Raw genomic sequence first — 24,885 nt, 5'->3', positions numbered from 1 at the left:
TCTGCACAATAATTGAACTCTCCTTTTGTGCCTCACACAGTAAGCTCCTCCGCTGTCTCCACACAGTGATAATGCCCCCTCTGCACAATAATTGTACTCTCCTTTTGTGCCTCATACAGTAAGCTCCTCCGCTGTCTCCACACAGTGATAATGCCCCCTCTGCACAATAATTGAACTCTCCTTTTGTGCCTCACACAGTAAGCTCCTCCGCTGTCTCCACACAGTGATAATGCCCCCTCTGCACAATAATTGAACTCTCCTTTTGTGCCTCATACAGTAAGCCCCTCCGCTGTCTCCACACAGTGATAATGCCCCCTCTGCACAATAATTGTACTCTCCTTCTGTGCCACACACAGCAAGCCCCTCCGCTGTCTCCACACAGTGATAATGCCCCCTCTGCACAATAATTGAACTCTCCTTTTGTGCCTCATACAGTAAGCCCCTCCACTGTCTCCACACAGTGATAATGCCCCCTCTTCACAATAATTGAACTCTCCTTTTGTGCCTCATACAGTAAGCCCCTCCGCTGTCTCCACACAGTGATAATGCCCCCTCTGCACAATAATTGAACTCTCCTTTTGTGCCTCATACAGTAAGCTCCTCCGCTGTCTCCACACAGTGATAATGCCCCCTCTGCACAATAATTGAACTCTCCTTTTGTGCCTCACACAGTAAGCTCCTCCGCTGTCTCCACACAGTGATAATGCCCCCTCTGCACAATAATTGAACTCTCCTTTTGTGCCTCATACAGTAAGCCCCTCTGCTGTCTCCACACAGTGATAATGCCCCCTCTGCACAATAATTGTACTCTCCTTTTGTGCCTCACACAGCAAGCCCCTCCGCTGTCTCCACACAGTGATAATGCCCCCTCTGCACAATAATTGAACTCTCCTTTTGTGCCTCATACAGTAAGCCCCTCCGCTGTCTCCACACAGTGATAATGCCCCCTCTGCACAATAATTGTACTCTCCTTTTGTGCCTCATACAGTAAGCTCCTCCGCTGTCTCCACACAGTGATAATGCCCCCTCTGCACAATAATTGAACTCTCCTTTTGTGCCTCATACAGTAAGCCCCTCTGCTGTCTCCACACAGTGATAATGCCCCCTCTGCACAATAATTGTACTCTCCTTTTGTGCCTCACACAGCAAGCCCCTCCGCTGTCTCCACACAGTGATAATGCCCCCTCTGCACAATAATTGAACTCTCCTTTTGTGCCTCATACAGTAAGCCCCTCTGCTGTCTCCACACAGTGATAATGCCCCCTCTGCACAATAATTGTACTCTCCTTTTGTGCCTCACACAGCAAGCCCCTCCGCTGTCTCCACACAGTGATAATGCCCCCTCTGCACAATAATTGTACTCTCCTTTTGTGCCTCACACAGCAAGCCCCTCCGCTGTCTCCACACAGTGATAATGCCCCCTCTGCACAATAATTGAACTCTCCTTTTGTGCCTCATACAGTAAGCCCCTCCGCTGTCTCCACACAGTGATAATGCCCCCTCTGCACAATAATTGTACTCTCCTTTTGTGCCTCGTAGGGTGCGTTTTTTTGTGCGTTTTTTCTCAAATGCATAGAATAGCGGGAAAAACGCCGAAAATCCGCAAAATTAATGAACATGCTGCTTTTTTTTACCGTGATGAGTTTTTTTTCGTGGAAAGAAACGCATCATGTGCACAAAATATGCAGAATACATTCTAAATGATAGGATGCATAATGTATGCGTTTTAAATGAGTTTTTATAGCGTTTTTACTGCGAAAAAACGCAAATAAAGATGCAAAAAAACCTGAACGTGTGCACATAGCCATACAGTGAGGCTATGTGCACACGTTGTGGATTAGGTTTAGGAATTTCTGGTGCGGATTCTGCCTCTCCTGGCAGAAAACGCACCTGCAGATTTGTTGCGCTTTTTGTTCGGTTCCGCAGCGTTTCTTGTGCGTTTTTGCTGCGGTTTTCTTGCAGATTTGCTGCGTTTTTTACTCCTGCGGTTTTCTATAATGGAATGAGTACAAAAACGCTGCAGATTCACAAAAAAGAAGTGACATGTTACTTCTTTTAAACCGCAGCGTTTTTTTCTCATTGATTTACATTGTACTGTAAATCAATTGCGGATCTGCAGCGTTTCTGCACCTCAAAATACGCTGCGGATCCGGAGACAATCCACAACGTGTGCACATAACTTAAGTCCCTCCGCTGTCTCCACACAGTGATAATGCCCCTTTTGTGTCTCAGCATAGTGACAGTGCCCCCTTCTGTGCATACTTTTAACAATACTGTCCGCATCTGTGAGGAAAAAAAAGAATGTTTTAATCTGGCACCAGTGGAAAGAATTTAAAATGGTATTTTTACTTTATAGAAGTCCAAATAGAAGAAAAAATTAATGGCACTGAGATTTAAATGTAAAGAGTTACTTACTGGTATGGAGGGGTGCACTCTGAATCATTAACACATTGTGGGAGTGGAGTCACTTGGTGGAGGGTACTTGCCAGGAATAAACATGTAGATAAATCCAAAGGAAGATGAAAGCAGCAACACTTCCGTTATGTGACGAAGAAACCTTAGTCCTTTATTTCCAATACAAATTCATGGACAATGTAATCAGAGCAGGGACAGTGCAAGTAAAAGAACGACGGCCGTTTCGCGTTAAACACGCTTCCACGGGTCCAGATATGATGGTATCTAAGGTTTCTTCGTCACATAACGTGTTGCTGTTTTCTTCTTCATTTGGATTTGTTTTACTTTATTTCTAGCTTTATGAAAACTGGAAAAACGGTTAAAAAAGAACGCTGGCGGTCAAAAAAAATGGTAAAAAAAATCGCTAATAATGACTCTTCAGGAAAAAAAAAGTGCCTTTGCTTCCTGAAGCTTTTTTTTTTTTTTAAAACCTTGGTGGGTTCACCCGCCTGAGAAAGATGTTGCATGCACATACCCTTTTGTTGCCACATGTTTCTTGGTGAGATCTTTTTTTATTTTTTTGTGTGGGGGGAGATTTAACTACAGATATTATAATTCGCCTCCACGTGTGAAAATTTAGATTATGGTACTTTTTTTTTTTTACTAATACAATTAAACCAATGTTTTCTCTCTTCATATCGCCTAGAGGATTTTCTGCCTAGTCTGACAGTGACGGAGCTTCTGGGCCCAGGAGAAAATCAAATAACATTTCTCATTGTTGACATAAGTATAATTTTAGCCGGTCTTGTTATGCTGCCCTGTTTTCTTATCTCAGATGAGTGAAATATGTGTATGCAGATTATTCTCCTTATGTAGAGACGGAATCCTATACCCTAGTTGTATCCGCCGAGCTCCCAAGTACTACATGTTTGGTCAACAAGCAACAGTGGGTGGTCGGACTGCAGCACAGGACAAGGACCCGCTGTGTGCAGGAAAAATGTTCAAAGGTATTTAAGGGTGGTAAGGAAGTCTGAGGGCCTTCAGAAAGGCCCAAGGCTACTATCACAATTCCCTCTTACTATTGTAGGCTGTGAGAAAGCTCAGTATGAGATACTTCCATGAAGAGGATGCAGTTCTTCACCTGCACTCACATCTGCCTCACAACAGACCGCCTTTATGTAGGAAGCTCCCAGTGTTTGACAGTATGCAGGACCAGAGAAGACCCATCCACCGGATTTTAGTTTATGCTTCCCTTACAATGTGTACTGTGACTCTTTGGAAGGACATATTCCGGATAAGCATGCCCAAACTGTTTTTGGTCTTTATTTTGTTTGTGTCTCCTTCTTAGTAACTTTGTCGCATGCCATAGCAGTCATTTTCATTAAAAGGTCCTTGGCCCTGGACTAAAGAACCTGGAAACAATCAAAAAGCTGTTATTACTCTGTGTACATAATTACTGTACTGCTATATGATTGAGCTGCGGGTCTGATTGTCACACTGTCACACTTGGGCATTGAATAGCTGTATCTTCTGGGCGCTTCTAGTTTTAATTCATATTGAATGGAGCTAATAATCGTCTAAATGTGGCATTCAACCTTTTTTTTTTTTTTTTGGGGGGGGGGGGGGGGGGGGAGGGGCGTTTTTGGGAGATACTTCCATTCACCTTGAGATATTGTTTTTTTTAGTAGTGCCATTCCGCTATTTTATTTTTTTTATTGTTATTATTTCTCTTTTATTTAATCTTGGAAATGTATGATTAAATTGATAGCTAGATGTTATCACACCATTTGTCAATAAGGTGTGTCCCTGCACATTCAGTTTTTTTTAATAAAGTATCAAATATTTGTGTCTTAGTGAGCCAAATCCTTAGGCCACGTTCACACACAGAGTATTTGGTGCATTTTTTACCTCAGTATTTGTAGCCAAAACCAGGAGTGGAACCATCAGAGGAAAAGTATAATAGAAACACGTCACCACTTCTGTATTTCTCACCCACGTGGCCTTAGACGCACCTGTAATAAGGTATGGCAGCGGCATGGTCTTGGTGACTTTTCATGTATCGGTATTTTTTTTTCTTACCTAGCTGTAAAATTAATAAAGAACTAAATTCCCTGAAAACATAAGTACTTGAAATGTATTTTCTTACTTATAGATGTGTCTGGGAAAGCTGGGGGTGAGACAAATGCTTCTGAAAGGGGTTGTCTACTGGCATTTTTAAAGTTTATTCACATTGGTCAGAAATGTGGTGGATTTGCGCAGGTAATATCCGCAATGGTTGACAGTTTTGGGCCTGTGCATGAGATGAAAACGTGTGGACCCAGCCTGAGAGTCTCTTGCTTAAACCTATTAGAAAGCTGGTTACATTACTTGTGGGGAATTTAGGGGGTTATCAACAACAATTTATTAGGTTAAAATGGACCCGTGAGGGTCATCTGTTTGGCCTGACCCTGGCGGGCAGAGGGCCTGACCCTGGCGGGCAGAGGGCCTGACCCTGGCGGGCAGAGGGCCTGACCCTGGCGGGCAGAGGGCCTGACCCTGGCGGGCAGAGGGCCTGACCCTGGCGGGCAGAGGGCCTGACCCTGGCGGGCAGAGGGCCTGACCCTGGCGGGCAGAGGGCCTGACCCTGGCGGGCAGAGGGCCTGACCCTGGCGGGCAGAGGGCCTGACCCTGGCGGGCAGAGGGCCTGACCCTGGCGGGCAGAGGGCCTGACCCTGGCTGCAGAGGGCCTGACCCTGGCTGCAGAGGGCCTGACCCTGGCTGCAGAGGGCCTCATCCTGGCTGCAGAGGGCCTGACAATGACCACAGGTATGCCATGTAACAGACTTTATTCGGCTTTGCCCTCTGGGCTGCTTTTCAGTCTAACATTGAATCAATGTCACCCTGTATCAAAGTTTTTACATTATCGCCTATGGTAAAACTAGTGAGGCAGACCAAAACTGCCAAATATATGACAGTGGTGCAGGCACTGCGATAAATCTGACCAGCCATACCCGTGGGTGACTTGTTTTACATGAATATTTTGCATCAAGTAATACTGTAAATCTGGCACTCTTTATGCCCGCGCTTAGCCACCATCACCTTTTCTAGGCACTCTAAACTGCATAGTGAATCACTACGAGCCATAATTTTATGTACTTTTTAGTGTTGTTCCCCTGTTTTTCATTTATACCTTATTTTCCTTTGAATTTTCGCCCTTTTTAAAAGCAATTGTTTATTTTTTCACTTGTTTTTTTAAGTTCACCATCGTGGGCGAGCTTTAGAGTTTCCAGTTGTTTTAGGTTGATTCACTATTACGACATTTTAAAAAGTCTGAATTTTTGCAGTAATGTCACCCCTTGGAGTGATTTTATGCACACCCAGAAATTTTTCACCAATTTTGAGACTTTTTAAACCGAACATACGTCTTCTTGCGCTAAGGAAGTCACAAAGCAGGTTAACTCCAAAAAGAATGACTTTTGTTGATTATGCGCAAAATTCCTGAGCCACGTGAGCCATTTTAAATATTTTAACACCTAATAATAATTTTAAATATTTTGTTGCAAAAAAGTCAGTGAGTACCACAAGACAAAAAAGATAAATTACCGTACTTTAAAAAAAAAAAAATCAAATGATTAATCTGGCCCAAAGTGTACAAAACACGGAGAGTAGGGGGTTTTGCTGCTTAGCTTAAAATTCCAGTGAATTTTTCAAAAAAAAAAAAAGTGTTTTGGGTCCAAATTGATTTGTTTTGATTTGATTTTTTCCTCTCCCTCTCATAACTATGACCTGTAACTACTGCAATTTCAGCTCTTATATTGGAGCTCAGATATAACCGATGCCATAAAAAATAATTAGTATAGAAATGGTAAATTAGGGTATGGGAAGAGAGGGAATCTCTGGGTGCAGGAGTCTCCTATGCAGATGGCAAGCAAACTGCATGTTACATAATTGGGTGAAGAATAATATGGTTTAAATAATTTGTGTTTAAAAAAAAAAAAAATGGGTATACATGTTTGGTAGGTTACTAAAATTGACTTTGCCTTTAAAGTAGTGTTATGTCGCCCTCTTGTGGCACTGTAGAATACGATACATTCATTTCACATTTTTCCTCAAATTTATTGTAGATTTGTCATCACATAATCAATAAAAAATTAGTGAATTTCTATGATTAGAACTGTCGCAATGTGTTTGTAAAGAAGCTGTCCATTGTTTCATTGTCTGTGCTGTGTTTTTGCACAGATTACATATTTCAAAGAGTTAGTCCAAGTATTACACTTTGTTGTGAACTTAGTATTTTATATAACATTTAATTGGATATTTTAGTATAAAGACATATTTGGATTGTAATGTAAAAATTTTCATATTCTACTAACAAAATGTATTTATTTATTTTTTAAACAGGGATTGCTACTCTACAGAGTCCGATGCTTGATGTCGACAGTGATGGACGTCCATCTCCAATTTCCCGACTCAGCCAGACTCCATCATTAAAGAGAGGCAGCAGTTTCCAGTCTGGACGAAATGACTGTAAGAACCAGAGGTTTAGGCTTTGTTCCCACGATGCGCTTTTGGTGCGTTTTTCATACTGCATGTTTTTGCTGTGTGAAAAATGCAGTGTCTTACAGTTATAGCAAAGTGGATGGGATTTCTAGAAATCTCTGGCCCACTGTGCTTTTTAACACTGCGTAAAACTGACCTGCAGTGCGTTTTTCAAATCCACAGCATGTCGATTTTACTTGCGGTTACACGGAATTTTTTGTGCATAATTTCCCCATAGACTTGTATTCGGTGCGGAAATTCCACGAGTAAAAAAAAACGCACATGCATTTTTAGTGTGTTTCCATGGCACATCAAACAGAGACAAAAAAGCAGTGTCAAAAACGCAATAAAAATAGGTGGTGAAACTCAGCAAAATCAAAGTTTCACCAAAAACTGATGGTGGGAATGTAGCCTTAGTCAGATCTTATTATGTAGTACATAAGGAAAAGTAAAGATCCTTTACAATAGATCATTCGGTCGGCCACATGTGGGCTACATTCCACCTGCTGCTATGGCCGATTGCTGAACAATTCTGTTCCACAATGTAATTCTACAAATAATGGGAAGTAAATGGCAAGTATTGAAAAAATAAAATATACATCTTTATTAAATAATCTCATTAAAATGGTAATTAACACGTACAGGTGCAAAATATTCACAGACACATCCCCAGGAAGAAGCAACTGCGAAACGCGCCTTTGGGCTCTGGACTGCTTTGCAGGTCATGAATCAATATACATATGCTTTCCTTATTTCTTATGTATAGTTACTTTCGCATGAGGCTCTTTCTCTAGATCATGTCCTAAAACATCCCGCTGCTTTTTGTACTTATGCACTTTACAAACAGAGGCTGCACTGACAGATACTGTTTTATTCACTGGTGAGCTCTAAAATCTAGGATGCAATATATAACGTATTAGAATGTGATTATGCACTAGGCACTTTTTTGAACACCAGCTCAAGAAGTCACCTTTATATGTGAATATATGCACTGAGCACTTATGCAGCATTATGTATGAATAGAGTCATTTATATGTTAATTTGTTACTTGGAAAGACGTACCGTATTTACTGTTGGTCCATTTGAGTATCATAATATATGCTTAATGTACACTTATAGGTATTTAACATCCTGTATACATATACTTAAATTAGTATGATATGGTGCTTTTTTTTGGATTAAGGCCCTCAAGCAACCAGCTTGATACTGACCTGCAAAAAGTTGTATATTTTGCACCTGTATCTCTGTTAATTACCATTTTAATGAGGTTATTTAATAAAGATGTATATTTTTTCAATACTTGGCATTTGCTTCCCATTATTTGTAGGATTATATTGAAGTTTAGGAAGTGCCACAAATAGGCCTGGGCTTCTTGTGGTATGTTCCACAATGGCGCAGCCTTTGGCTCACCTTAACAGGATACCTGTTGCTTGGTGCAGATAAAATGGAAACAAAATTTTCAAAACGCATTGATTTATTCAATATCAACTATGAGAGCCACATGCAGAAATACATGCACTCACACACCTTGGCAGCTATCAGTGAGGTTATTAATGGTTGTCTGAGGAATGATCTGCCACACTGAATGACCTTAGGCACACAAATCATCAAGATCCACTGCTGACAGCTCCATTTGCAACTGCAGATTGATAATGTCCCAGATGTGCTCAATGGGAGAGAAGTCCAAAAATATGTCAGGCCTTGGTAATAAGTTCTTGTCTTTTAACAATTTTTGTGGAACATCCGGTTCTAGGTAATGTCAGTGTTGTGTGAAATTTAAGTAGTGTCTTGATGACCATCTTTAAAGTGAACCTGTCCTCAGTTTTGGCCTATACAGCCATCACCTTTCAGGGCTTATATATAGCATTCTATAATGCTGTATATAAGCTCCCAACCCGACCTGAAAGACATGGAAAATAAGTTTTATTATATTTACCTGGGGGGTGGTCCGGTCCAAGGGGTGTTGCTGGTCTTGGTCTGGAACCTCCCATCTTCTTATGATCGCCGCCCTCCTGCTTGGTTCTTGTGGATAATGCGACCCTGCATCATCCACACGGGCTCCCTGGCAGTGCGCTCCTGCACTTTTTTGTTAGTGCGCACCTGCACCAGTGTACTTCTCCCTGTTGAGGGCAGAGGAAAGTACTGCAGTGCGCAGGTGCCGAAAAAGGTCAAAGAGCCCCGGTACCTGCGCACTGCAGTACTTTGCTCTGCCCTAAACAGGGCAGAGAAGTATGCTTGCGCAGGAGGTCTATGCCGGGGAGCCTGAGTGGATGATGCAGGGACGCATCATCCACAAGAAGCAAGCAGGGGGGCGGCATCGCAAGAAGATGGGAGGCGCCGGACTAATCGGTCAAAACATTCCATGTTAATAGGGGCTGTGTAAATGGTACCAATAAACACTATAGCTCACTATGCAAAACACAAGTCCGCACATATCTCCATCACTGGAAAAATAAGAGTAATAGAACGCAGGATATGGCATCAATTATTATTTTTTTTAGTTTTTTTTTTTAAAAGTAGAAAAACATAGTAGAAAGCATGATCTATAGATGTTTTGTGTTGCAGTTACCGTATCTTACTGACCAAAAGAATATCGGTTACGTACCATTCTTGCCACACGGTGAATGCTGTATAAAAAAGAAACCCAAGCAATAATAGTTTTTTTCCATTTTTACCTTACAAAGTATTTTCTCATTTTTGGTTCAGTTTATGGTAAATCAAATGGTGACATTCAAAACTATGTGTTCCGCAAAAAAACAAGCATTCACATTGCTATGTCTCTTGGAAGACAGGAATTAGTGAAAAAAAATCCACAGCAGAAGGGGTTAAACAACTTCTGACATGTCATAGAGTAAAGAGGAAATGTCCTTTGTGGGGTCCAGGGTCAGAGCACTCCTATAGGCTAGAACCTACTTCCCCTTGGGCTAGCGGTCGGGGGTATGTGGATATTGACAAACAGGAAGCTGGGTGTAGTAGATCTTGCAGCTCTTACAGCGAGAATTACTAATGTATGCACTTGTTGTTTTTCTCTGTCCTTTTCCAGCTTGGAAGTATAAATCCCCCCCTCAGTCTGAGTTTGTGGAGAAATTAACAAAAGCGGTGGTTTCCCAGTTGCCAAACTTCTGGAAACTCTGGATATCGTATGTAAATGGAAGTCTTTTTAGTGAGGTATTAATTAAAAACTTATGTAAGAAAAGTAATTCTTTACCAAAATGCAGTTCTCTAAACCATTAGCAGGATGTGTGTAGTGTTCATCGCATCTTCTCCTGTTCCTATCCTATTCTTAACAACAAATTTTGCTTGGTCTTCCAAACCTTATCTTGACCTTCGCTGTTCCTGTTAACTGCCACTTTTTAATTATATTTCAAACTGAGGACCCAGTAACTTGAAAATTCTTTGCTATTTTCTTATATCCTTCCCTTGCTTTATGGGCCTCCATCATTTTCAGAATGCTAGGCAGCTACTTAGAAGAACCCACAGTTACTGTTTTTTTTGGCACAAGGTTAGAGGAGGCTGGGTATTTATAAAGCCAGGAAATTTGCATCACCTGGCCTTTATCAACGATGATTGTGAACAAGCCATACACCTAACAGGCTAGTTAAGGTCCAAAACCTTAATCAAAGTGATCTGAGCACACAGATCGACAAAGGTGCCAACCTTTGCATAGGCCCATTTCCTCTTTTGTAATTTTTAACCCCTTTACCCTCGAGGGTGGTTTGCACGTTAATGACCAGGCCAATATTTCCAATTCTGACCCCATGGTCAGAAGCCCCCTATATTTCCGTTAACAGATGGCAGACTGCTGTCCCTTTTATGAGGTAATAAATCTGGAACGCTTCAATGGATCCCGCTGTTTCTGAGACTTGTTTTTTTCGTGACACATTGTACTTCATAATAATGGTAAAAATTCTTTGATACTTAACAAGTAATGTAACGGGACAAGATCTCGTTCCTGAGATCTCAATCTGAGCATGTGCTGCCCCGGCGGCCATTTTCACGGAGGCCACCGCATCGCAGCAATGGATGTGTGGGGCCTCCGGGCTTTCACAAAATGCCGGGGCATCCACCGAACCACAGAGCACCGCCGAACCTGCTGCACCAGCCTTGGATGGGATTTCCCAGAGGCCACCGCATCACAGTAATGGATGTGCGGGGCCTCCGGTCCTTCACAAAATGCCGGGGCATCCCCTGAACCACAGAGCACCGCCGAACCTGCTGCACCAGCCTGGGATGGGATTTCCCAGAGGCCACCGCATCACAGCAATGGATGTGCGGGGCCTCCGGGCTTTCACAAAATGCCGGGGCATCCCCTGAACCACAGAGCAACGCCGAACCTGCTGCACCAGCCTTGGATGGGATTTCCCAGAGGCCACCGCATCACAGCAATGGATGTGCGGGGCCTCCGGGCTTTCACAAAATGCCGGGGCATCCCCTGAACCACAGAGCACCGCCGAACCTGCAGCACCAGCCTGGGATGGGATTTCCCGGAGGCCACCGCATCACAGCAATGGATGTGTGGGGCCTCCGGGCTTTCAGAAAATGTCGGTGGAGCCCCCGCACCTTTAGCACCGCCGAACCTGTCTCACCAGTGTGGGATGGGAGTCATATCGCCGGACCACCGAATACCCCTTGTGACGACGCTTCACCAGCGCTGCCGATTTTCCCCCCCTTCCCCCGGCATGCTGAATTTGGACTGTAAGACGGACCCCCATTTGACACATTAATGTTTTTTCCCTATTTTCCTTTTGTATCTTATGGTCCGGTGTCTCTTATAGTCAGAAAAATACGGTAACATTTCCCACATGTCTACTTTACATCAGCACAATTTTTTAACCAAAATTTTTTTTGTTAGGAAGTTATAAGGGTTAAAAGTTGACCAGCAATTACTCATTTTTACAACACTTTTTTTTTTTTTTTTTTTTAGGGACCACGTGACATTTGAAGTCATGTTGAGGTGTCTATGATAGAAAATACCCAAAAGTGACACCATTGTAAAAACTGCACCTCTCGAGGTGCTCAAAACCACGTTAAAGAAGTTTATTAACCTTTCAGGTGCTTCACAGGAATTTTTGGAATCTGGAAAAAATTAAAAAACATTTTAACTTTTTTTCCCAAAAAATTTACTTCGAATTCCATATTTTTTATTTTGACAATGGTAACAGGAAAAAAATGGACCCCAAAATTTGTTGTGCAATTTCTCCTTAGTACACCAATACCCCATATGAGGGAGAAAACCACCGTTTGGGCGCACGCCAGAGCTTGGAAGGGAAGGAGCGCCATTTGACTTTTTAAATGTAAAATTTGCTGCAACAATTGGCAAACGCCATCGCGCGTTTGGAGAGTCCCTGATGTGCCTAAACAGTGAAATTCCTCCACAAGTGACACCAGTTTGGAAACTAGACCTCAGAGAACTGATCTAGCTGTGTGGTGAGCACACTGATCCCTCAGTTTAACATTGAGCCGGGAAAATAAAAAAATAAAAAAAATCCCACAAAAATGTTTTTTTAGCAAAAAACTTTACATTTTTTGCAGGCAACAAAGAAGAAACTTGGCGGCACTCACCGGTCTTCAACACAGGTTTCTTTATTTCATATTTTTGTTTGAGATACAGGTCATCAAAGACATAGAGTCTTTGATTTATCCAAAAGCACCGGCCAATCTGACGGTGCTTGAACAAGCAGCCCTGCAGGAAATAAGGGGATGGAATGATACTGTAATTCGACCTGCGGACAAAGGGGGCAAGACGGTGCTAATACCCAAAGAGATGTATATCGCGGAGGCCTATAGGCAATTAGCCGATACAGAGACATATAAAAAACTACAGGGAGACCCCACTAACAAATTTAAAAATGAGTTGAGAACTTTACTTAGGAAAGCGGTGGAAACCAACGTCATATCCACAGTTAAAGCTGGGAAGTTGCTGCCGGAGTTCCCCAACAAGCCGCATTGGTACCATGTCCCTAAAATACATAAGGCTGTCGACAATCCCCCAGGTCGACCGATAGTGTCAGGGGTGGGATCACTTACAGAACCTCTTTCCAGATATATAGACTGGTTGTTACGACCCCTGCTGACACATATACCAGCATATACCAAAGAAACTGGTGCGTTCCTGCGACAAATCCGTTCGTTCACTTGGCAGCCAACTTTTCAGTTGGTGTCAATAGATGTAGTTAATCTCTACACACGGATACCGCAGGATTTGGGAGTTACAGCAGTGCGCCATATTCTAGATACTACAGATATGGGACAGGGCACTATAGAATTTATATGTGACAGCCTTAATTTTATCCTTACGCACAATGCATTTACATTCTTGGACCTCTGGTACCTACAGATCGTCGGTACGGCGATGGGGACTCCGGCAGCTTGTACTTTCGCCAATTTGTACTTGGGGTACTTCGAAGAGTCATATGTGTACTCCTTAAAGAATCCCTATTTGAGACATATCAAGATGTACCTACGGTACGTCGATGATATGTTCTTCGTATGGGATGGGGCAGAAGACACCTTCGGACAATTTGTATCGTATTTAAATGACAACACCATGGGCATGGCCTTTACCTCTAATTTTGGAGGGGCACATTTGGAATTTCTGGACGTATCTGTGGACATAGTGAATGGGGAGGTGAATACCTCCCTGTATCGTAAATCAGTCTCCACAAACGCTTTGATGCATTACCAGAGTTATCACCCGGGGCACACCAAACGATCGCTACCTTATGGCCAGTTAGTACGTACTAGCCGTGCCAACAATACACAGGAGGGCCTAGAGGCTCAAACTCTAGATTTACAAGAGAGGTTGAGGTATAGAGGATACCCAGATTATATGTGGAAAGATGCTCGTGAAAAGATGAATAATAGAAATCAACACATGAGTAAGATGCAATCACCTATGGGGAAGAGGTTCACATTTTGCTTTCAGTTTGGCCCCATGGACAGGCAGATTAGGTCTGCCATCAGAAAGAATTGGCATTTGTTAGATAGGGACAAAGATCTGGCTGAGGTGGTAGCCAGGGGCCCCCTTATTTCCAATAGAAGGAGTACTAGACTTAGGGATGTATTGGTGCGGAACAGAGTGGTAGAGAATAAGCCCGACAACTGGCTGAATAAAAGTATCCCGGTGGGGAATTATCGGTGCGGGCACTGCAAATTCTGTAAACAACATATAACAGATAGGACTCTACATATTGGGCCAATGGAACATAAGGTGGGACAACTAATCACATGTAAAACAAAAAACGTAGTATATGTAATATGGTGCCCCTGTGGGCGCTTTTACTTAGGCAAGACTATTAGATGTTTGTATGTACGCTTCAGAGAACATTGCCGCTCGGCAGGGCCGGCGTCCGCACCCGGCACAGCGGGCAAATGCCGGGGCCCTGGGGAGAGGGGGGGGGGCCCACTCATGCTGTCATAGATACAGCTGGGAGAGCAGAGCAGGAGATAACATGCTCTCTCCCCCCACAAAGTCATGCTGGCTGCGTTCTCTTAACCCCTATGTGCCAGCTCTGACACAAGCATCTTCTCACTCAGTCAGTGCAGCCAGGCAGGCACACATAGGGGTTAACAGAAGGCAGCCAGTGTGACATTGTGGGCGGAGAGAGCACATTCTCTGCTCTCCCCCCTGGGTGGCTGCAGAGTGCAGACAGTGCTGAAGTTTATCAGGCAGATTCCGAGGAGCTCAGTCCTACTAGTGCCTGAGTGAGTGCAAAGGTATCCAGCAGTGATTGCAGTTGGATTTGTGGCTCAGTCTGCTGCTGTCTTTCTCCCCTGCCTAAAAATGTGGGTGATGTCTGGAGGAGCAGCTGGTGGGGTGCAGCCTGTAGCCGCCCAGCTCACCCAGAATACATGCATGCTGCACCAAACCTGCACCAGTGGGGTAGGAAGAAGCTTAACCCCTTCCCATCTGTATGAAGGTTATTGCTGAACCTTAAAGATAACAATCCGACCTGCATAAATGGGGTTAACCAGATGCCAGGAGGAAGGGGAGCTGCTGCCATGGATAAAACTGAGCTGTGGGCTGTACGTTGGGGCCCCGTGGCCCCAGGCTGGTGACTGGAGGGACTCTGCTCCGGAGTCTCAGCTTCTCTCCTCCACATCACACTGTGCAGTCACAGCAACATTGGTTGTGTCTGTCCAGGTCCCAGCAGATGCCACTGCTCCCACCAAGGACATGGCATCACTTAACCCTTCCCCTGCAGCCACCGGCAACAAATCCACATTATTCCTTGATTAAATCAGGTTCCAACCCAATAGAGGAGCAGACATTTCCTGCTGCCATTAGGGTCCGGGAGGGGGTGACATTGGCTGCCCTGCTACTCTGTAGTGGGGGGTGACAAGTGTAACATGGGGTAACGATGACAGAGAAATGCACAGGATAATAGTGAGAGCGACAGAGGGCAGTGTATGGTATGGAGCAGTCGGGGTGGGCTGCAGGATCCCCCCATACTGTACATGACTGCTCAGGACAGGGAGGCGTTTAATGAGCTTCTAATGACGGGGCACTAATTGGGTCATTAGGGTTTGTGGAAAGGATTCAGCATCAGGTCCCTCATTAATGCCCGAGCCGCCTGTTACTTTGTAGCACAGATCTGTTGGGGCCGCAAAACCAAACAACGTTGTTTATGTAGAAAAGTCTTTGTTTCATAGAAAAACTCAAAACAGAAAAGCACCTCTACTGTATATATACTGCACAGCACCTTTCCTCCTGTATATATACACTGCACAGCACCTCTCCTGTATATATACACTGCACAGCACCTTTCCTCCTGTATATATACACTGCAGAATCTACAATAGCTGTCACTCATGTAAGAAGTGAAATCTGGCATTGTACTATACATTTCTCTGCCGTATCTGTGCATCATAAATCGGGGTATGTGTTAAAGGGGGGGCCCACTGAGACTCTTTCGCCCGGGGCCCTCGAAAACCTGGAGCCGGCCCTGCTGCTCGGTTACTACAGGAAAGGGAGCACCCAGACTCATTAAGCACGTACGAGAGGAGCATGAAGGGAATGTGGAAGTATTAACGTTTGCAGGTGTGGAGCAAGTAAAGATTCCACAAAGAGGGGGGGACCATCATAATACCCTATTGAGATGTGAGGCGATGTGGATTTTACGCACAGGGGCCATGGGTCCGGCAGGGCTCAACGATAAAGTGGATATGTCCATTTTTCTTTGATAATATTATAGAATAGGTTGCGTTTGGCGCAGGTGTTTAGGGACAAGAAATCAGACTGTAATTGATCCTGCATTTTATGTAGAGCGGATGGTAGGTATTTGAAATGATCAGTAAGAGAGGTTCGTAATGATCTCATGCAATTGTAATCTGCATATATGAGAGTCCTCACAGCTGTGATGTGCTATTAGAAGTCCGTCCTAAGTGGCGGCTATGTATCTTATAATTTTGCGATACTATGCATTAATATGTTGTTAGTCCAGTGTCCGGTGCAAAGGGTTTTGTTTTTAATGGAAATTGATTGTCATTGTTTTTAATGGTATGTGTACTGAGGGTGGGCGGGTGTTATCGCGGGGGGGGTGGCGTCTGATCTCAGCGCTACTTCAGGCATCACATCCGTAGTCCCAATGAACCCGTTGAAGCGCCAGAAGGGCGCGAAACGGCCGTCGTTCGCCAGCTGCTCTTGTTGTATACATCCCCGTGCCGTGAAGTTATGAAATAAAGAAACCTGTGTTGAAGACCGGTGAGTGCCGCCAAGTTTCTTCTTTGTTGCCTGCATCGCTGATGTCCGTTTCGGCTGAGCACCTCTGGTCTGCCGGCTGGCTGCAAGCTGTGAGTTCTCAATGTCTTGGTTGGAGTAGCGGTAGTGCAGTCAGCTGTTTTCTTTTCCGCAAGTAACTTTACATTTTTTGTTGAGCTGTAAAAATAAAAAAATCTAATTTTCACCACAAATATGTTTTCAGCACAAAATATTGCATTTTCATAAGGGTAACAGGAGAAATTGCGCCATACAATTTGTTGTGCAATTACTCCTGAGAACGCCGATACCCCATATGAGGAAGAAAAATACTGTTTGGGCGCACGGCAGGGCTTGGAAGGGAAGGAGCGTCATTTGAGTTTTTGAATGTAAAATTTCCTGGAATCATTAGCGCATGTCATGTCCCATTTGGAGAGCCGCTGATGTGCCTAAACAGTGGAAAATCCCCCACAAGTGATCCCATTTTGGAAAATAGACCAGATGCATGGTAAGCACCTTGAACCTGCATGCAATCGGGAAATCTTTTTCAGGCGCAGTGCAAAGCTCAGAAGGCTTTGCAGAGCATCAGATTTTACTGTTAGACCCACTGGGAGAGCCCATGAGGTGCCAGAACAGCAGAACCCCCCATAAGTGACCCCATTTTACAAACTACACCTCTCAATGAATTCATCTATAGGTGCAGTGATCATATTAACACCACGGATGTGTCACAGAATTTTATACCATTGGGCAGTGAAGAAAAAATAACTACATTATTACCATCAAAATTTAGTTTTAGCCCCAGATTTTACATTTTCACACACGGTGTGTAAAAATGACACCAAAATGTGTCCCACAATTTCTACTGAACTTGGCAATACCCCAAATGTGGCTGTACAGTACTACTTAGCCGTACGGAGAGACTTGGGAGGAATGGAGCGCTATTTGCCTTCTGGAGCGCAGATTTTCTGTAGAAGAGTTTGTGGATTCCATATACAGAGCCTCTAATTGCTAGAAGAGCAGAATCCTCCATTAAGTGACCCCATTTTGGAAATTATACCCCTTTGGGATTTTATTTACAGGTGTTGTGCTGATTTTGACTCCATGGGTATTTTCCAGAAACAAGCAGCAATGAATGTTGCCAAGTGAAAATTGCAAACTGCCGTTGTAGAGAGCAGTACGCTATAGTGAACAGTACGTTGCAGTCAGCAGTACGTTATGCCCAGCCCGTGCTTCTGGAGGCAAGCATCTGTAAGTTAGGCAGGCTCTCTTTGCTTCAGAAATGCAAACGTGGATGCTATATGTGGTTTAGATACACTATGGGGCTCCGAAGGGAGGGGGGCACAGAATTTGATGTATTTCTTAGGCAGGTGAGGAGCCATTTTGCTTTTCCAGAACCTTTGTACTTTGTGGAATCCCCCTATATTTCCATTAACAGATGACAGACCTGAGTGGGGACTTGTTTTTTTTGTGGATTGAGTTGAAGCTTTTATTGGGAATATTTTACATAATGTGTGGGATCACAGTTATCCGGCGCTCTACGCTGACCACTTACTTTGGGGTTTCCATCTAAATCTCTGAGTGACGTGATTCAGATGAAACCCCTGAGGGATCCATTCACTATAATGAGGCAGCAGAGTTACTCTGGACTCCATCTGGCCTCTGTTCAATGGTGTCCTTCTTTTCAGAAGTGCACAATACTCTGGCCGATGGCACTTTTATGCACACCTAAAAAGATGGATACCGCTGGATCACAGGGCCTATGGCGCCCACAGTGCCTCCATCTGCCACATTGAAGGGAATCTTCCGCCAGAGGTTTCGTCTGAATCACATATTTCAGAGATTTACACGGAAACCCCGTGTAAGCACTCAACGCAGAGCGCAGGATAAATGTGCACCGAGCCTTCCTGCAATATTTTGGAGGCAGAATGAAAAAATGAACACTAGGTGAAGAATTGGATTTATTTATTTTTTACGCTGTTCCTCGTGCGGTATAAGTAATTAGGCGACTTTACTCTTCGGGTCAGTGTGATTACAGCAATACCAGATTTATATCGGCTTTTTATGTCTGGCTGCTGTCACACGCTAAAAGACGCTTTTTATTGCAAAAAATAGTTTTTGCATTACCACATTTTGAGAACTATAATTTTTCCATATTTTGGCCCACAGACTCATGCGATGGCTTGTTTTTTTTTCCGGGACGAGTTGACATTTTATCTTATTGGCACCATTTTCGGGCACATGACATTTTTTGTTTGCTTTCTATTACAATTTTTGTGAGGCAGAACGAACAAAAAACAGTAATTCAGGAATTTCTTTTGTGAGGAGGGGGACGTTATTCCGTATGTGATAAAATTGATAAGGCAGTTTTATTTTTCGGTCAGTACGATTACAGCGATACCTCATTTATATATTTTTTTTAATGTTTTGGCAGCACTTTTATACAATAAAAACAATTTTCTAGAAAAATAATTATTTTTGCATCGCTTTATTGTGAGAGCTATAACTTTTTTTATTTTTCCGCTGATGGAGCTGTATGGTGGCTTGTTTTTTTTGCGGGACAAGATGACGTTTTCAGCGGTACCATGTTTATTTATATCCGTCTTTTTGATTGCGCTTTATTCCACTTTTTGTTCGGCAGTATGATGATAAAGCATTGTTTTTTGCCTTGTTTTTTATTTTTATTTTTTATGGTGTTTACTAAAGGGGTTAACTAGCGGGACAGTTTTATAGGTCGGGTCATTGCGGACGCAGCAATACCAAAGATGTGTATTTTTATTGTTTGTTGTTTTTTTTTTTCATTCAAATATTTATTTAGAGATAAGATATCTTTTTATTCATTTACTTTTTTTTTTTCATTTTTACAATTTTTAAAAAAAACTTTTCTTACTTTGTCCCACTTTGGGACTATCATTTCTTGCATGCTGATCGCTTCTACAGCATGCAGATGAAACCGGATCTTCATGTTGTAGAAACTGTCAGCTCTGCACTGACAAACAAACTTGCTCATCATGCACTGGGCATGATCAGCAAGTTTGCTAGGTCTGGTGCCCGGTGAGCGTCATGCCATGTGATCTCCGATCCAAAGGTCTGTCAGCCCTCTGCCGGCTTCTGGAATGCTGTGATCGTGTTCGATCGCAGCATTTTGGGGGTTAAAGTGCTGGGAGTGGTCTGTGACCACTCCTGGCACATAGTGCCAGATGTCAGCTGTCAGAATCAGCTGACACCCAGCAGCAATCGCTCGCGCATCCCGCCCGTGTGTGCGGGCGATCGCTATGGCGTAATATTCTGTCCCTGGTAAAATAAGTCACATCCAATGTCAGAAAGGGGTTAACATGAAAAGAATCTATATATATATAATTGTCTAAGGGTTTTTCCATCTGTCTGTCTGTCTGTCCTGGAAATCCCGCATCTCTGATTGGTCGAGGCCGCCAGCAACGGGCACAGTATCGACGTAGATGTCATAATGGTTGCCATGGCGACGATGATGTCATAAAGGTTGCCTCGACCAATTAGCGACGGGCACAGTCTGCCGCGAATTCTGGAATCATCATTGTCCATATACTACGGGGACATGCATATTCTAGAATACCCGATGCGTTAGAATCGGGCCACAATCTAGTGATATATATATTTTTTTTATTTTTTTTTTTTGCCTAAAAATACAAAGGAAATGTGTCAACTTTAGGTCTTTTAGAGATCATTTCAACTTGCTTATCTGTTCACAAAAACAGTAATTTTGACCACGGGTGCTGTGTGTGTGTGTGTGTGTGTGTGTGTGTGTGTGTGTGTGTGTGTGTGTATATACAATTTCATCACATGAGAGATATAATAAATTAAAGATTTTTTCAGTATTATTAAAAATGCAAAAAGAAAATATATTTACTGTTGGAACATTCTGTTTTTCCAGAAAAGGAAACCTATTTGGTTTTCTTTCATCCTTAACCCCTTAAGCCCCGAGGGTGGTTTGCACGTTAATGACCGGGCCAATTTTTACAATTCTGACCACTGTCCCTTTATGAAGTTATAACTCTGGAACGCTTCAACAGATCCCAGTGATTCTGACATTGTTTTCTCGGGACATATTGTACTTCATGATAGTGGTAAAAATTCTTTGATAGTACCTGCACTTGTTTGTGAAAAAAACGGAAATTTGGCGAAAATTATGAAAATTTCGCAATTTTCCAACTTTGAATTTTTATGCAATTAAATCACAGAGATATGTCACACAAAATGCTTAATAAGTAACATTTCCCACATGTTTACTTTACATCAGCACAATTTTTGAACCAACATTTTTTTTTGTTAGGGAGTTATAAGGGTTAAAAGTTGACCAGCAATTTCTCATTTTTACAGCACCATTTTTTTTATAGGGACCACATCTCATTTGAAGTCATTTTAAGGGGTCTATATGATAGAAAATACCCAAGTGTGACACCATTCTAAAAACTGCACCCCTCAAGGTGCTCAAAACCATATTCAAGAAGTTTATTAACCCTTCTGGTGCTTCACAGGAATTTTTCGAATGTTTAAATAAAAATGAACATTTAACTTTTTTTCACAAAAAATTTACTTCAGCTCCAATTTGTTTTATTTTACCAAGGGTAACAGGAGAAATGGACCCCAAAAGTTGTTGTACAATTTGTCCTGAGTACACCGATACCCCATATGTGGGGGTAAACCACTGTTTGGGCGCATGACAGAGCTCGGAAGCGAAGGAGCGCCATTTGACTTTTCAATGCAAAATTGACTGGAATCGAGATGGGACACCATGTTGCGTTTGGAGAGCCCCTGATGTGCCTAAACATTGAAACCCCCCACAAGTGACACCATTTTGGAAAGTAGACCCCCTAAGGAACTTATCTAGAGGTGTGGTGAGCACTTTGACCCACCAAGTGCTTCACAGAAGCTTATAATGCAGAACCGTAAAAATAAAAAATCATATTTTTTCACAAAAATTATCTTTTCGCCCCCAATTTTTTATTTTCCCAAGGGTAAGAGAAGAAATTGAACCCCAAAAGTTGTTGTACAATTTGTCCTGAGTACGCTGATACCCCATATGTGGGGGTAAACCACTGTTTGGGCGAATGGGAGAGCTCGGAAGGGAAGGAGCGCCGTTTGACTTTTCAACGCAAAATTGACAGGAATTGTTGCGTTTGGAGAGCCACTGATGTGCCTAAACATTGAAACCCCCCACAAGTGACACCATTTTGGAAAGTAGACCCCCTAAGGATCTTATCTAGAGGTGTGGTGAGCACTTTGACCCACCAAGTGTTTCACAGAAGTTTATAATGCAGAGCCGTAAAAATAAAACAAAAATTTTTTCCCACAAAAATTATTTTTTAGCCCCCAGTTTTGTATTTTCCCGAGGGTAAGAAGAGAAATTCGACCCCAAAAGTTGTTGTCCAATTTGTCCTGAGTGCGCTGATACCCCATATGTGGGGGGGAACCACTGTTTGGCCGCATGGGAGGGCTCGGAGGGGAAGGAGAGCCATTTGGAATGCAGACTTAGGTGGAATGGTCTGCAGGTGTCACATTGCGTTAGCAGAGCCCCTAATGTACCTAAACAGTAGAAACCCCCCACAAGTGACCCCATATTGGAAACTAGACCCCCCAGGGAACTCATCTAGATGTGTTGTGAGAACTTTGAACCCCCAAGTGTTTCACTACAGTTTATAACGCAGAGCCTTGAAAATAAAAAATCCTTTTTTTCCCACAAAAAATATTTTTTAGCCCCCAGTTTTGTATTTTCCCAAGGGTAACAGGAGAAATTGGACCCCAAAAGTTGTTGTCCTATTCGTCCTGAGTACGCTGATACCCCAAATGTTGGGGTAAACCCCTGTTTGGGCACATGGGAGAGCTCGAAAGGGAAGGAGCACTGTTTTACTTTTTCAACGCAGAATTGGCTGGAATTGAGATCGGACGCCATGTCGCGTTTGGAGAGGCCCTGATGTGCCTAAACAGTGGAAACCCCTCAATTATAACTGAAACCCTAATCCAAACACACCCCTAACCCTAATCCCAACAGTAACCCTAACCACACCTCTAACCCTGACACACCCCTAACCCTAATCCCAACCCTATTCCCAACTGTAAATGTAATCTAAACCCTAACCGTAACTTTAGCCCCAACCCTAACCCTAACTTTAGCCCCAACCCTAACTGTGGCCCTAACCCTAGCCCTAGCCCTAACCCTAGCCCTAACCCTAATGGGGAAAATGGAAATAAATACATTTTTTTAATTTTTCCCTAACTAGGGGGTGATGAAGGGGGGTTTGATTTACTTTTATAGCGGGTTTTTTAGCGGATTTTTATGATTGGCAGCCGTCACACACTGAAAGACGCTTTTTATTGCAAAAAATATTTTTTGCGTTACCACATTTTGAGAGCTATAATTTTTCCATATTTTGGTCCACATAGTCATGTGAGGTCTTGTTTTTTGCGGGACGAGTTGACGTTTTTATTGGTAACATTTTCGGGCACGTGACATTTTTAGATCGCTTTTTATTACGATTTTTGTGAGGCAGAATGACCAAAAACCAGCTATTCATGAATTTCTTTTGGGGGAGGCGTTTATACCGTTCCGCGTTTGGTAAAATTGATAAAGCAGTTTTATTCTTCGGGTCAGTACGATTACAGCGAACACCTCATTAAATCATTTTTTTATGTTTTGGCGCTTTTATACGATAAAAACTATTTTATAGAAAAAATAATTATTTTTGCATCGCTTTATTCTCAGAACTATAACTTTTTTATTTTTTCGCTGATGATGCTGTATGGCGGCTCGTTTTTTGCGGGACAAGATGATGCTTTCAGCGGTACCATGGTTATTTATATCTGTCTTTTTGATCGCGTGTTATTCCACTTTTTGTTCGGCGGTATGATAATAAAGCGTTGTTTTTTGCCTCGTTTTTTTTTTTCTTTTCTTACGGTGTTTACTGAAGGGGTTAACTAGTGGGCCAGTTTTATAGGTCGGGTCGTTACGAATGCGGCGATACTAAATATGTGTACTTTTATTGTTTTTTTTTATTTAGATAAAGAAATGTATTTATGGGAATAATATATTTTTTTTTTCATTATTTAGGAATATTTTTTTTATTTTTTTTGACACATTTGGAATTTTTTTTTTTTACTTTTTACTTTGTCCCGGGGGGGACAGTACAGATCGGTGATCTGCCAGTTTGCACAGCACTCTGACAGATCACCGATCTGTCTGAGAGCAGTGCAGCGTTACCAAGTGCCTGCTCTGAGCAGGCACTTGGTAAGCCACCTCCCTCCCTGCAGGACCCGGATGCCGCGGCCATCTTGAATCCGGGTCCAGCAAGGAGGAAGGAGGTAGGAGACCCTCGCAGCAACGCGATCACATCGCGTTGCTGCGGGGGTCTCAGGGAAGCCCGCAGGGAGCCCCCTCCCTGCGCGATGCTTCCCTATACTGCCGGCACATCGCGATCATGTTTGATCGCGGTGTGCCGGGGGTTAATGTGCCGGGGCGGTCCGTGACCGCTCCTGGCATATAGTGCCGGATGTCAGCTGCGATTGGCAGCTGACACCCGGCCGCGATCGGCCGCGCCACCCCCAGTGAGTGCGGCCGATCGCCTATGACGTACTATCCCGTCGGTGGGAATTAAAGCCCACCCCACCTCGACGGGATAGTACGTCATATGGGATTAAGGAGTTAAATGGAACCTGTCTACTGAATTTGGCGGGACCAGTTTTCAGCCATGGAGGCGGAGTTTTCGGGTGTTTGATTCACCCTTTCCTTACCCGCTGGCTGCATGCTGGCCGCAATATTGGATTGAAGTTCATTCTCTGTCCTCCGTAGTACATGCCTGCGCAAGGCAAGATTGCCAAAAGTCTTATCTATGAAAATTAATTTTCCCTTTCTGTAAGCATCGTAAAAAGAAAAACAATTGAGACACCAGAATTGAGATTTTTCTTTTGCCAACCATCCCCAAAGATGCTACAAAAAGTGATCAAAATGTCTTATGTACTATAAAATTGGATTAATAAAATTGCGATTAACAAAACCGTGAGGGTAATGCAAAAAACAAGCCCTCAGACAAGTCCATCGATTAAAATATAACGACGCTAAGGATCTAAAAAGTCTACTCCAACCCAAAGGAATAAAAAATGTACAAAGTTCAGAACTTTTTAAATCACAAAATATAAAATAAAAAACTATACATTTCAAAGAGAAAAAAATAGGGAGGGAGGAAAAAACAATAAAGTGCAAAAATTAAAAAATTGCCTGGTCATCAATGGATTAAGTACACTAC

At 43.0% G+C, this 24,885-nt stretch overlaps 1 protein-coding gene across 2 annotated transcripts in view; it reads left to right on the top strand.

Moving 5' to 3' along the window:
• The window catches only part of EXOC2 (exocyst complex component 2), a 253,824-nt gene that overhangs the window by 108,699 nt on the left and 120,240 nt on the right, over positions 1 to 24,885 (top strand). For both annotated transcript variants that reach the window (XM_069730751.1, XM_069730750.1), the window contains 2 exons: positions 6,775 to 6,900; positions 9,956 to 10,080. In XM_069730751.1, the coding sequence (XP_069586852.1) occupies positions 6,775 to 6,900; positions 9,956 to 10,080 (251 nt within the window). The remainder of the gene's footprint in view (positions 1 to 6,774; positions 6,901 to 9,955; positions 10,081 to 24,885) is intronic.

The sequence above is a fragment of the Ranitomeya imitator genome, chromosome 6, assembly GCF_032444005.1.
Source record: "Ranitomeya imitator isolate aRanImi1 chromosome 6, aRanImi1.pri, whole genome shotgun sequence".
Lineage (NCBI taxonomy): Eukaryota > Metazoa > Chordata > Amphibia > Anura > Dendrobatidae > Ranitomeya > Ranitomeya imitator.
The sequence above is the reverse complement of the archived record's forward strand: the minus strand, read 5'-3'. Positions and strand labels throughout refer to the sequence as shown.